The 14,232-nt window shown below is 50.9% G+C and overlaps 1 protein-coding gene across 2 annotated transcripts in view; it reads left to right on the plus strand.

Annotated features, from left to right (window-relative positions):
• Positions 1-13,864, plus strand: part of Prkcd (protein kinase C delta) — a 31,115-nt gene extending 17,251 nt beyond the window's left edge. The window contains exons 4-19 of one of the 2 annotated variants that reach the window (XM_076868199.1): positions 279-478; positions 2,041-2,101; positions 2,284-2,446; positions 2,539-2,570; positions 3,676-3,761; positions 4,039-4,168; positions 4,871-4,971; positions 5,730-5,826; positions 5,997-6,148; positions 6,297-6,470; positions 6,868-6,959; positions 7,563-7,625; positions 8,916-9,054; positions 9,213-9,401; positions 9,978-10,106; positions 13,242-13,864. In XM_076868199.1, coding sequence (XP_076724314.1) covers positions 279-478; positions 2,041-2,101; positions 2,284-2,446; positions 2,539-2,570; positions 3,676-3,761; positions 4,039-4,168; positions 4,871-4,971; positions 5,730-5,826; positions 5,997-6,148; positions 6,297-6,470; positions 6,868-6,959; positions 7,563-7,625; positions 8,916-9,054; positions 9,213-9,401; positions 9,978-10,106; positions 13,242-13,400 — 1,967 coding nt within the window. In that variant the 3' untranslated portion in view covers positions 13,401-13,864. The remainder of the gene's footprint in view (positions 1-278; positions 479-2,040; positions 2,102-2,283; positions 2,447-2,538; positions 2,571-3,675; positions 3,762-4,038; positions 4,169-4,870; positions 4,972-5,729; positions 5,827-5,996; positions 6,149-6,296; positions 6,471-6,867; positions 6,960-7,562; positions 7,626-8,915; positions 9,055-9,212; positions 9,402-9,977; positions 10,107-13,241) is intronic. The other variant, XM_076868209.1, reaches the window with a different exon arrangement.
• The last annotated feature ends 368 nt before the right edge of the window (positions 13,865-14,232 follow it).

The raw sequence follows: 14,232 nt of genomic DNA on the forward strand, positions 1-14,232 counted from the left end.
CGTGCTGTGGCTGGCACTTGGCAACTCTCAGCAGGGGTTCACTGAGTGAATGCCTGAGGGAAGGGGACACTTCAGTGAAGCTGGAGCAAAAGGGTCATAGGAAGGGAAACAGCAAGAGCAAAGCCCTAGAGGTGGACCCTGCTAGGGACAGTCCAGTGTTCTGGGGCATTCTATGGAGTCACAGCGGATCCTGGGGACAGGAGAGGCAGGCAGGGTGAAGACTGGGGAGGGTGGGACACAGGGTCCTTGCTGACCTTACCTGCCGGACCCCATCACAGAGCGAGGGAAGACGCTGGTGCAGAAGAAGCCGACCATGTATCCTGAGTGGAAGACCACGTTTGATGCTCACATCTACGAGGGCCGCGTCATCCAGATTGTGCTGATGCGGGCAGCTGAGGACCCAGTGTCGGAGGTGACCGTAGGCGTGTCAGTGCTGGCCGAACGCTGCAAGAAGAACAACGGCAAGGCTGAGTTCTGGGTGAGGGGCTTGTGTGTGGGACCCACTGAGGGCAGCTGCAGGGGAGCCCAGCTGCCATTGCAGATCTGCTACCAGTGCAGCCTGGGCTCCAGTTCCTGGCTCTAGGTCCCCAGCTTCTCTGAGCCTCTCTTTCCACTTCTGTGAAGGAGGAGCTGCTTAAAGTTCTTACCTCAGGGTCTGTTGTTAGATGAAACGAGCATCTGATTGTCAAGGGCTTATGGATGTCAAGAACCTGACACATAGCTGCGTATGGTGACCCACAGCTGGGCATGGTGGCGCACACCTGTAATCCCAGTGGTTCGGGAGGCTGAGGCAGGAGGATTGGGAGTTCAAAGCCAGCCTTAGCAAAAGTGAGGTGCTAAGCAACTCAGTGAGATGCCATCTCTAAATAAAATATAAAATAGGGCTCGAGATATGGCTCAGTGGTCAAGTGCTTCTGAATTCAACCCCCAGTACCAAAAAAAAAAAAAAAAGAACCTGACACATACTGGGTACTAAAAGCAGTCATCCTCATTGTTGTGACTATTTTTTTTCCCTTTTAATTTTGAAAAGGCAGGATATGCACACAGTGAAACATTTCAAACTCTGTGAAAGGGTGTGTACCTTCTCCAAAACCAGGCCACAGGCTCCTTCTCAGAGGCACCCATTGTTCCAGTTCTTTTTGGAATCCTTGCAGATATACCAGGCCTAGGCAGGCGTGGTGGGGGGTTCCTCCTGATGGGTAGCAGAAAGGAGGTGGGACAAGGGGAAGGCTGAGGACACCACTCACTCACCTGCCGAAACTGGGACTCAGTGCAGGCCTGTGGTCACATGGCCACATGCAGCTGTGCCCGTGTTCTGGGTACTGGTGCTGGAAGAAACCCCCCTGGGTTACACATGGACTCCTACAACTCAGATTTCTCCACTGGAAAGGCCTCGTGACCACTGGAGGCCCTGATCAGCCTCCAGTGAGAAATGAAGGGGTCAAGATAAGAGAGAGGCTGACACAGGTCTGTACTGACCCTTGGCCAATCAAGCAGGGACAGAGGGGCCTCTGGCTATGTGCTCTCCCCACTCCCCTAAGGGAGGATGTCCCTTACCAGGTCTGGGTCCTGGGGGAGGTGAGGAAATAGAGGCTCAGGTCCTGTCCTCCAGATTGTCCAGTCCATGAGGAGCCCCGTGCCAGAGAGAGCCAGTGTGGGTGTGGTAGGCTGAGTATGTCTGTGTCTCTGCAGGGCATGTAGGGTAGCAAGCCTCCATTCTAAGCTCCTCGCTGGGGACAGCAGCGGGTGAGGGTGGGGAGTTTCCTTTCCCACTCTGTTCCCAGGCTCTGTGGCCTGGCTGGGTGTGGGCTGGATCCTTTCACTTCCCCAAATGTAATAATACCCCTGGGGGCAGGCTGGGGCGGGGCTTGGGGTGGGGCCCTGCCCACACTGGGCAGACAGGTGTCTGATTAGGTTTTAGGGGGCTCCCTTGGCCTCAGGGAGGCCAAGGAACCCCAGCCATGGGGGCGGGTTCTGAGAGTCTGATCTGGCCCAGGCCCGCCTCACTGAGCTTAATGGCCCCTCCTCTTACCCCCACAGCTGGACCTACAGCCCCAGGCCAAAGTGTTGATGTCTGTGCAGTATTTCCTGGAGGACGGAGGTAAGACCATCCATCCATCGGGACTAAGGACAGGGCTTACCTGCCGGGCCGAGGCCAGAGCCAGCACTAAGGCCCAGGGAAGCAGCCCCCTCAGCAGTCCCATCTAGGATCAATCTAGAAGGGACTTCAGGAGCGCTACCCCTCCTGGATATTGGGGCTGACTTCATCACTCTGACCCCCAGATTGCAAGCAGTCTATGCGTAGTGAGGACGAGGCCAAGTTTCCAACAATGAACCGCCGTGGAGCCATCAAGCAGGCCAAGATCCACTACATCAAAAATCATGAGTTCATTGCCACCTTCTTTAGGCAGCCCACCTTCTGTTCTGTGTGCAGGGACTTTGTTTGGTGAGGGCTGGGCACCTGTGGGGAGTGGTGCAAGAGTAGCGGGTGCCCAACCCCATCATTCCCTTCACTCACCCTGCTGGTTTACCTTTTAGGGGCCTCAACAAGCAAGGCTACAAATGCAGGCGTAAGTACCTCTGCAGCTCAGTTTGTGCATGAGGGAGTATGCTTACATGTGCCAGTCCATGGGTCCCCAGGTCCAGGTGGTATGACTGGGACAGGGGCTCTGTGTCAGTGAGTGTGTACCTGCCAGCACTCTCCCATCAGACTGTGTGTGCAGCTGTAATAGCCATGTTTAGTGAGCTCCAGGGCTGGCTTGCTGCAGCTCATCAAAGCCAGTCCTGTGCATACCTTCCCTGCCCGCTCTGTGCTTGGGACATCAGGGCAGTAGACTAAAATAGGCTGCAGTCGAGTATTACACAAAAATCAGGCGAGACCACACATCAGGGCCCTTTCCCCACAGAAGGGTGGTTCTGAGGCCTTTGCTAGTGCCCCTGGCCGTGGGCTCCCCATGGATATGGGTATCTCTGGTGCACAGGTGCATGTGCACCTTTCCCTGAATGTGTGCCTTTCCCTGTATGCACTGAGCTCTGCAGCTGGGGTTATGAGCAACAGGCTGATCTACTACTAGCTGTAGGGCCTCGGGCAAGTTACTGGACCTCTCTGTGCTTTAGCTTCCTTATCCACAAATTAGAGCTAATAATGTGAAGATCCAGTGGGGTAAAATATGTAAAGCTGTATTCTAAGTCCCTGGCATGGGGTAAGCATTCAGTCTAAGTCCATTGTCATAGTTGCTCATGCTTTGGATGTATATACAAGTGTGTTTATGTTGGGGCCCGTCTCAGTGCACATGAGAATACATGCTTAGGAACAGTATGCTGTCCTGTGACATAGAAGAGGGAAAGAAGGCTCTCTTGCCCCTCTCGTCCCCCTATTTGCATTCCCCCCTCACTTCTTCCCACCCCGCTGCCTACCAGGTCCATGAGCCTTCCCTAATTTCTATAGATGGGCCTATCTCCCCTGCCCCACCCTCTCCTGGCCCTTCCTGTGTAGGCTGGTGGGAGGAGGGAAAAATGGAGCCTTGGGCCCTAGGCCTCTGTGGGGTGAGGGTGTGGGAGGTCAGGGAGAAGGCTGGCTTTGTGTAGAGGGTTGGACCAGGCTGGCAGACGCTGGCTTACGACTGTCCGGCCTGGTTCCTTCCCCTCCTCCTCCTGGGCCTGTGCCTCTTCAAGAATGCAATGCTGCCATCCACAAGAAATGTATTGACAAGATCATTGGCCGGTGCACCGGCACTGCCGCCAACAGCCGGGACACTATAGTGAGCCGGGGCAGGGAATGGGGGGTTGGGGGCTTGGGGGACTTGGGTGGGTGGGAGGGATCTGGGCCCTTCACACCCTTCCCTGTGGGATTTACCCTGCCTTTCCATTTTTCTTAGTTTTTCTTTGTACTCCGCCTTGGCTTCTTGGGCCTCTGATTTCCCAGCCTCCCAGTGGAGCCCTCGTGGGCATCTTGGAATGCACTGGGTTGGGGGAGAGGGAAACATTGAGGAAGGGGCTGGAGCTGGCAGCTCAACGGTGATGCCCTCTTCCCTCCAGTTCCAGAAAGAACGCTTCAACATTGACATGCCGCACCGGTTCAAGGTCAACAACTATATGAGCCCCACCTTCTGTGACCACTGTGGCAGCCTGTTGTGGGGGCTGGTGAAGCAGGGATTGAAATGTGAAGGTGCGTACCACTCAGCTCCCCGTGCTGCCCACCTGGACCCCGAGAACCCCAGCTATCTTGTGCATCCTTCACCCCCTTACCCTGAAATGGGGCTTTAAGGTCAAAGGAATCCCATCTGTGTACACTTCATTTGGGAATTTCACATGGGTGAGCCTCAGTGGCCTCTCCCCACTGGCCTGACTGGCACTGCTATTTACCTGTTTGTGACCACCAGTCAGATTGCTCTGTCTCTCTGAGCTGGATCCTCAAGTGTAAAATGGAGAGTGGGGCGCAGGCAGGAGGAATAGGACCCAGAGTCTCTCTGAGAAGGTCAGGTGTCTGAAAGGCATTTAGCCAAGATCTGCTGTGCACTAGCAGGTACTCGGTGACCAAATGTGTCCCCCAGACCTCCCCTCATCCCCAGAGTAAAAATGAGAAGGAGTAAAACAGTTCATCTCAGTTATCCCAGACAATCTTTAAAGCATTTAGGTCCCTTCCTGGGGATGTAGCTCAGGGGTAGAGTACTTGTCTATCTTCTCCTTTTTCTGTATTTTTTTCTTAAATCTTGAAATATTTGAAATGTTCAAATACAGATATTTTTCCTCCTAAAGACAGGAAGCCTAGAAGACCCCACCAAAGCCCTTTCTCCTACTTCCTCCTCTACCCCTTCCTACCCTTGGTTGAACCCCCAAGACTTATGGCTCTGCTTCTTCTTCACCCCAGACTGTGGCATGAACGTGCATCATAAATGCCGGGAGAAGGTAGCCAACCTCTGTGGTATCAACCAGAAGCTCTTAGCTGAAGCCTTGAACCAAGTCAGCCAGGTGGGCAAGTGCTGTGGGACTCTGGGACCCTGGACACAGAGGGTAGTCAGAATTGGCAGCAGTTTTGGGGAACCCCAGTGGTCAGTGAATCACTGCTGGAAGATCTGATTCAAGAATTTAGGCAGCAGAGCTGGGCATAGTGGTGTACTCCTGTAATCCCAGTTGCTTGGGAGCCTGAGGGAAGAGGATTGCAAATTCGGGGCCAGCCTCAGCAACTTGGTGTGGCCCTAAGCAACTTAAGGGCTGGGGATGTGGCTCAGTGGTAAAGCACCCTTGGGTTCAATCTCTAGGAAGGAAGGGAGAGAAAATGAATGAATCAATCAATTATTAAGATAGTTTTGTTTTTTTGTTTTTTACCTGAGGGTGAATCTGGGAAACTGCAGGGTTAGAACACTGTGAATTAAGATTATGTGTGTATGGCTCAAGGATGCCACAAAACCTTAAAGGAAAATTCTAGAATCAGTTAAAAAAAGTTGTAAAATGTATCGAGTAACTGTTTAGGAAGGTGGAGTTCATTTACAAAGCATCTCTCTGTGATCAGTGCCTTCCTGACCTCTGAGGCTTCCCCGTGCTGCTGGGAGAGTAAGAAAGGGATGGGGAGACATACTTGTGCATGCACACACCACTGGGGTGTTCTGGACCCTGCTTCTTCTGTCTTCCCTGGTGTTGAGGGAGAGGTATGGTTGAGTCCTCTCTCTGGTCTGGGAGTTCTGACAGTGTTCTGACTGCTTGGCCCTCTGCTTCTGCCCGCTCCTCAGAGATCCTCCAAGAAGCTGGATTCTGAATCTCCGGAGCCTGTTGGGATATACCAGGGTTTCGAGAAGAAGCCAGGAGTCTCTGGGGACGATGCCCCAGGTGAAACTGAGCCCAGTCCCCCCCTTAAAGTTCCCACCTTCCAACAGGGAAAAGAAACGGGTGTACCCTCCCTCCCATTACCGAGTGAGTTCTAGAAAAAGGTGTAGCCCATCGGGGAGCCAGGCCTCTTCCCTTCCAGTATTCCTTACTTAACCCATCCTGGATCCCAGGGAAGGGGACTATTCCAGACCAAGATCTTACAGGCACCATCTCTCAAGCAGACAACAGTGAGACGTATGGCAAAATCTGGGAGGGAAGCTCCAGGTGCCGCATTGAGAACTTCACTTTCCACAAGATCCTGGGCAAAGGCAGCTTTGGGAAGGTAAGTCCCTGGGCAGCCCAAGACATATGGGCTCAGGAGTCCAGGGCCACCTGCCTCCCAAACTCCCCTGGCTTCTTTCTGGCTGGGCATCTATGGGTGGCCTGTGCCCAGTCCCATCTTGCTCATTATCCCCCGCCTCACCCCGCAGGTGCTACTCGCAGAGCTGAAGGGCAAAGGACAGTTCTTTGCCATCAAGGCCCTCAAGAAGGACGTGGTTCTGATCGATGATGACGTGGAGTGCACCATGGTGGAGAAGCGAGTGCTGGCGCTCGCCGGGGAGAATCCTTTCCTCACCCACCTCTTTTGCACCTTTCAGACCAAGGTGCCTGGCCTTCCACCCATCATTGCCAAGTGCCACAGCCCCCTTAGACTCCCCGACAGCCGGGCCTCACCTTCCTTCTAGATCGCTTAAGGCAGGGCCACGTCTTCCCTGCTCATACCTCCCGGGGCTGAGTTGCCCCCCTCAGTCCAGAACCTGTTCCCTCTACTTTCTGTTGGGGCTCAGCCCTGTGGTCTTCATCAAGGGACCTTTCTTGCTATCCTGCCTCTGCTTCTGCCTCCTCCCCAGAGATCCTCCAAGAAGCTGGACTCAGAATCTCCGGAGCCTGTTGGGACATACCAGGGTTTCGAGAAGAAGCCAGGAGTCTCTGGGGATGATGCCCCGGGTGAAACTGAGCCCAATCCCCCCTTTAAAGTTCCCACCCTCTGCCCCACTGCAGGACCACCTGTTCTTTGTGATGGAGTTCCTCAGCGGGGGAGATCTGATGTATCACATCCAGGATAAAGGTCGCTTTGAACTCTACCGGGCCACGTACGTAGACAGTCCTGTGGTGGGGCAGAGACATTGGCTCAGAGGGCATTGCCACTTTGGCCTGCTTTTCGGCTTTCCTCTCCCTGGAGAAGCCAGCCAGACTAGAGCTGGAGCTGGGGAGCCCTGGGGACAGCCTGGGCTGTCCACATGTGGGAAGCCCTGGTGTGGAGTGCGTTCTGGCTGAGGGAACAGCACAAACATGCCAGGTCCTGTCCCCTTCTGGGGTTTCAGCCAGAGCAGCCTCATAGATAGTGGTCCTGCCCAACTCCAGATCCTGGAGTGTGGTCCCTAGACTAGCATGGTGACCCTTTCCCCATTTGCATGCCCCCCCCCACACACTAACCGTATGCATGTGTGCGCACATGTGTATATCGTGTACATCGTACTCTGTGACAGAATCGGCTTATTTGGAGCTTTCCCTTCAAAATTTTGTGCTTGGGCTGCCAGCCCTCGCTTGCCTGATCTGATACAAGATGTGCTTGATCAGGTCCAGGTTGTCTATGAGTTATTTGCAGCATTTCCTGCCCCTGAGGGTGGGAGGGAGGGCCCAAGGAGAAGCGGACAGGTGGGTAAGAATTCTGGAACACTGTCTCTCTTGCCCAGGTTTTATGCAGCTGAGATAATCTGTGGACTGCAGTTTCTACACCACAAAGGGATCATTTACAGGTGCAGAGGTGGGGCCGTGAGGGGCTCTTGGGAGGGGTGGCATATCCTTGCTTCAAAGAGGTCTGGCCCAGTCACAGTTTCATTGCTGCGTGGAGTGAGCCTTTAGCTGGGTATTTGCCTAAACCCTCATTCCAGTGCTAGAATTCTTATGGCCCCTCAGCTGAAGCTGGCACAGCTCCAGGGCCTGGGAACTCTCTGCCTATCCTTGGTGCCATTAATAGGCACAGTGTCTTTTTTTCTTGGACCCATTAGTCTCTTGCTGAAGCCCCATCTGGGCAATCTAAGCTTCCACCCATTGGAACTGGTTCCACAGGGACTGGTTCCATAAATTCTTGTGCAATCAATTATAGTCACATCCTATGATGGAATGTTCTATGCCCATCAAAAAAGCAGAGATCAGGAGGATCATGAGTTCAAAGACAGCCTCAGCAACTTAGCAAGGCCCTAGCAACTCAGTGAGACCCTGTCTCAAAATAAAATATAAAAAAGGGCTGGGGATGGGGCTCAGTATTTCAGCTCCCCTGTGTTCAATCCCCAGTACAAAAGAAAAAGCAAAAACAGAGGCCATGCTCTATACACTGATGTGGGGTAACGCCCAGCTATGTTGTCAAATAGAAAACCAACCCATGGGACTGTGTGTTTCAAATAGTAGCATTTGGTTTTATTTTATTTATTTTATTTTTAGTTGTAGATAGACATGATACCATTTATTTATTTATTTTTATGTGGTGCTGAGGATTGAACCCAGTGCCTCACTCATGCTAAGCAAGCGCTCCACCACTGAGCTATAACCCCAGCCCAGCATTCAGTTTTTCAAAGGTGGGGGTTAGGTGCACAGTGCTCTTGTCCATGCCTAGAATTGCTCCAAGGAGAAAGGTGGAGCTTAGTGGAAGATAAACTTTGAAATGTTTAGTGTTTATTTCTTTGTGCATCAATTATCTACTCAAATAACTAAAGACATAAAAATGGATGTGGTTCCTGAGCTGGGGTTCACATCTGTTACCAGCTAGATGACCCAGTGCATGTGATGATCACCTCTTTTGAGCCTCATTTTGGCCTCTGAGGAGTAGGATCTCTTGTGTCCAGCATTTAATGCACAGTAGGTGCCTTATCTGGAGCACTGGGGTGTAGCATCTCTTTCCTTTTCTGCTTCCCATTTGCTTCCTCATTCTTTTATACTCTTTGAGAAAGTCCTGGACTTATTGGGCCCCAAATGGGCCCATAGTGGGAAGTCTTAGGGAGGAGAGGAATTGGCCCCTGATGACACACTGTCCTGCCCTTCCTCTTCAGGGACCTCAAGTTGGACAATGTGATGCTAGACCGGCATGGCCATATCAAGATTGCCGACTTTGGGATGTGCAAAGAGAACATATTTGGGGAGAACCTAGCCAGCACCTTCTGTGGCACCCCAGACTACATCGCCCCTGAGGTAAGTGGATACCTTTCCACCCCCAGTCCAATCAGATACCTTGCCTCAGCAGGGTGAGGCCCGGGAAGGCTCCCTGAGGGTGAAGGGGCTAAGCCAGGGCACATGCTCAGGGTCCTGTCTGCATTGGTACCTTATCCCTGACCACTGCTTCCCCCCAGATCCTGCAGGGCCTGAAGTACACATTTTCTGTGGACTGGTGGTCCTTTGGGGTCCTCCTCTACGAAATGCTGATTGGTCAGTCCCCCTTCCATGGTGATGATGAGGACGAACTCTTCGAGTCCATACGTTTGGACACACCGCATTATCCCCGTTGGATCACCAAAGAGTCCAAGGACATCCTGGAGAAGGTGGGGGCTGAGCCGGGCCTGGCAGACATTGGCTGTAGGAAGGCAGCAGCTTCCTGGCTCTGGAACAGCAGCTTTGCTATTCCATATTGGGGGTCTTGCTCTCTCACCAGGTTCCCAGGAGCTCCTGTCTGAGTCCCATGCGTGGAATCAGCCTGGCATGGTGACTATGGGCTTAGGGTCAGGATATAGACAGACCTGAACCAAACCCTGGCTCTGCCTGTGACTAGCTGGTGACCATGGGCAGGTCACTTAACCCTCTTCTCTGATTCTGTCTCCTTATCTGCAAAATAGGGTTGAGAGACCCTACCTCACAGAGTTACTGGGAAGTAAATAGAAGCCTAGGATACTAACAGTCAATAAATGGCACTGCTTTTACTCATAAGGCCCGCCTTCAGAGTGGTAGACCAGGACCTGTTGTCTCAGGCACCCAGAAGTAGCCTCCCTCCACCCCAGAGTTCCCTGGGTTACATCACTATGCTGAGCCAGGCCTGCCTTGGCATCCCCAGGGCCTGCTGGCAATTTGCTAAAGCTCCATTTTCCCGAGATTACTAACCAGGGCCCCCTGCTGGGTTGCAGTTATTTGAAAGGGACCCACCCAAGAGGCTGGGAATGACAGGAAACATCAGACTCCACCCCTTCTTCAAGACCATCAACTGGACTCTGCTGGAGAAGAGGAAGGTGGAGCCGCCCTTCAGGCCCAAAGTGGTATGTGATTCCATCCCTACGCTGCCCTCCGGGTGGGCTCCTTCTCCTTTGCATGCCTCCCTCCTGCATCATTCAACACACTCTCCTCTTGTCCGTTTTTCCAGCAAACCTTCTTCCCTGTTCTCTCCTGGGACACTTAGCCACAGCCTCTGCACTTCTGTTCTCATCCCCTGTCCTTGCTCAGTCATTCAACAAACATTGGGGACTGTGGATCCCACTGCCTTTTAATATATTTTTTAGCACTTGCTGTGAGCAGGGGACTATACTTTGAGTATCAGAGTTAAGGCCTCATTCCCTCTTTTTATCCATCCATCCAACCAACCCATTTTCCACTAAATTTTGGAAATGCTAAGTCCTGCTGGTACAGAGCACAGGGTTGGGTTGTACCACCATGGAGACAGTCTCAGAGCTGGAGGAGCCCAGTTCTGAGACTTGCACACTGATGATAATCTGTAACATAAGAGTCTGATAATTACTTGCTGGGAGCATTGGCGCAGGCCTGTAATCCCAGTGACTTAGGGAGGCTGAAGCAGGAAGATCACAAGTTCAAAGCCAGCCTCAGCAACTTAGTGAGGCCCTAAGCAACTCAGTGAGACCCTGTTTCTAAATAAAATACAAAAAAAAAAAAACAAAACAAAACAGCTGGGGATGTGGCTCAGTGGTTAAGTGCCCCCTGGGTTTAATCCCTGGTACCAAAAAAAAAGCGTGTGATAGATATCACTGACCATTATGATCAGTTGTTATTGGGAGGATCAGTTGTTATTGGGAGGATCTGTTGAAGGAGCTCTGAGTACAGGAAATGAGGTGGTCTGAAAGGTCCCCTTGAAAGAAGTGGTGTGTGAGTGGTCTAGGGAGAGAAGGCTCGGCAGAAGGCAGCTGGGAGGCCTTCAAAGTGGAGTGGAGGATGGTTTGAACCAGGCTCACAATCTACAGAAGCTTCTAGGGACCAGCATTGTCAGCAGAGGCAGGTTGGGGTCACTTAGAAGTTGGGACTCTGTGGTCTTCTATGATCACAGATCCCACTCTTTTTCTCCCTTGCTTTCCCTTTCCACTAGGACCTACTGTTCCCACTGGGCATCCTCAAAAACATGGCCTACATCTGCGCTTTGAGGCTGCAGAACACTTCCTGTAGCAGGGATCTCAAACTCAGAGGCCTCCTGAGCTGGACAGAGAGCTAACAGGCTGACCCAGCTCTGAGGAAAGCACACAGCCTTCTCTCAGGCTCTCACTGCTGATAGAGGTTGATTTCTTCCTCTACACTGAGAAACATATAAGGGAGGTGTGATGATAAGCAGCATCTACCTGTGGGAGATGGCGAGCTTGCTATCCAAGAGTGGCCCTGCGAGGCTGGGAGTGTAGCTCAGTGGTAAAGCACTCTTGCATGCTAGACAAGTAAAAATAAAGATCTGGTTCCAATTCTTGTCCTACTACTCTCTGGCCACATTGGCAAAGCTCTAGTTTTTCTGAGCCTATTTCCTTATCAGCAGGCAAAATGGTAGCACCTCTCAGGACTGTGGTGCAAAATAAATAAGATAGCATAAGGAGCTGGGCTTGGTGGTGCACACTTGTGATCCCAGCAACTCGAAAGGCTGAAGTAGAAGGATCTCAAGTTCGAGGCCAACCTCAGGAATTTAGGGAGGCCCTAAGCAACTTAGTGAGACCCTGTCTCAAAAATAAAAATGGCTAAGGATATAGCTCAGTGGTAGAAAGCCCCTAGGTTCAATCCTCAGTAAGCCCTGCCCACCCTCCAACAAAAAAAGACAATATAGGAAGTGGGCCCAGGGCTGCACTAATCTGCCAGTTTTCAAAAGAAGACAGAAATCTGGATTATTTACTTATTTATTCATTTTTGCACCAGGGATTGAACCCAGGGGCACTTTACCACTGAGCCACATCCTTTTTAAAATATTTAGAGACAAGGGCTTGCTGAATTGCTTAGAGCTTCAGCCTCGGAAGCTGCTGGGATTACAGACGCACACCACCCTGCCCGGCCAAAATCTGGATTTTTACATTGCATTGTCCACTTTGAAAATATTAGCTCAAATTCTATCAAAAAGCTAGTGCTAGGGGCTGGAGATGTAGCTCAGTTGTAGAGTCCTTTCATATATGAGATTCTATGTTCCATCCCCAGCACCATTAAAAAAAGAAGAAAAACAAAACCCAATGAAAACAACAACAACAAAAAAACCCAAATGAATGTACCTTCCAGTTCAGTTTGGCCTGAGGGCCCCCAGCTGAGACCTCTTTATTTTAATCATCTCATATTCTTAGGGGTGGGAAATCTGCCAAATTTTCCTATAAAAAGCTTGATAGTAAACATGTTGAGTTTTGCAGACTCAAAGTAGCCATAGACATTTGTACGTCAACAAATGGCCATAGTTGCATATACATAAAACTTAACTTTATGGGCACTGAAACTTGAATTTTATTTTCACATCATGAACTATTATTCTTTTTTTTTTTTTCAACCATTTAAAAATATAAGAGGGCTGGGGTTGTGGCTCAGTGGTAGAGTGCTCGCCTGGCATGTGCAAGGCCCTGGTTTCGATCTTCAGCACTACATATAAATAAAAGTATCGTGTGAAACTACAACTAAAAAATAAATAAATATTTTAAAAAACGAATAAAGAGCCGAGATGGGGTCATAGCTTGGTGGTAGAGTGCTTACCTAGCATGTGTGAGGCACTGGGGATTATTCTCAGCACTGTATCTAAATAAATAAATAAAATAAAGGTCCATTGACAATTTTAAAAAAATTTAAATGTAAAAGCTGTTGTTAGCTTTTGGGCCCTACAAAAACAAGTAGCAACCAATGAGATCTGACCCATAGGCCACACGTAGCTTGTAGGCCCCTATTCAGGAGGATGTCCACCTGTCCTTATCCTGGCCCAGACCTATCTGCTTGCTTTCCTCATCCCCTTAAGGAAACAGCATGCACCTGTGACGGGGGCTACACTCAGGCTGCTGGGAGAAGTCCCCCTTTCCTGTTCTGCATAAGGACTGCCCTGGTCTGGCCTGGCCTGAGTCAGCCCAACAGGGATGCCAGGCCTGGATACCTGCTGAAGCCCTTGGGGGAACTTGGGAGCCCTTAACCCTTTAGGTCCCACTCACCCATCTCTTGCCCTCTGCTCACAGAAGCACCCAGGAGACTACAGCAACTTTGACTTGGAATTCCTGAAGGAGAAGCCGCGCCTCTCCTTTAGTGACAAGAACCTCATCGACTCCATGGACCAGACAGCATTCGCCGGCTTCTCCTTTGTAAACCCCAGATTTGAGCACCTCTTGGAAAACTGAGGCTCCCAGACAGGCCCTCCACCCCCCTGGGCAGAGCAGGCTAGCCCACCCTCATCTGCACCTGCCGCTGCCCCTGGTAAGCAGCAGTGTGATTGTCGTGACTCCTGCTGCTGCCCTCTTCTCCCCAGAGGGGCTCGGCTCCTGCTGGCTGGGCTCTTATGGTACTTCCTCTGTGAACTGTGTGTGAATTTGCTTTTCCTCTGCCCTCAGAGGGAAATTGTAAATCCTGTGTTTCATTACTTGAATGTAGTTATCTATTGAAAATATATATATTATATATATATATATGCATATATATAATAGGCTGTATATATTGCTCAGTAGAGAGAAAGCATGTGGGACTGGCAATGTATTGATCTTTTTAATATATATATATATGTATGACCAAAAGGAAAAAAAAAAACACAAGCTGTTTGAACCACCAGGTTCTTTTATTTGTGTGTCTAAATAAACACTGAATGGCACCAACCTGGCTACGGGGACGTGTTTGTCCCAGAAGGCTGGTAGCAGCTGCTTTCACTTCTGGTAGCCCTATCCCAGAAGTTAACTCAACTGTTAGCTTCAGATGCAGAGCCCTGGGCCTTCATGCAAATGTGTTTTTATTTATGCGTTTCCTCTGGCCCTTCAGCCTTGGGTCTAAAGCAGAGGCTTTTGTGGGTGGCTGCAGGAGCCCTGGATGTCTCTGTGGGACATGTCTGATGGGAGGAGGTGGGTCCACCTGGAGAGTGAGGGCCAGTCTGGAAATGAAGAGAAATGGAGGCCAGGCCCAGAACGTGAACAGAAGTTTGGACCTCAGGGTGTAGCTCTGTGGTACAGCACTTGCCTAGTATGC

This window comes from Callospermophilus lateralis, chromosome 1 (assembly GCF_048772815.1).
Source record: "Callospermophilus lateralis isolate mCalLat2 chromosome 1, mCalLat2.hap1, whole genome shotgun sequence".
In the NCBI taxonomy this organism is placed as follows: domain Eukaryota; kingdom Metazoa; phylum Chordata; class Mammalia; order Rodentia; family Sciuridae; genus Callospermophilus; species Callospermophilus lateralis.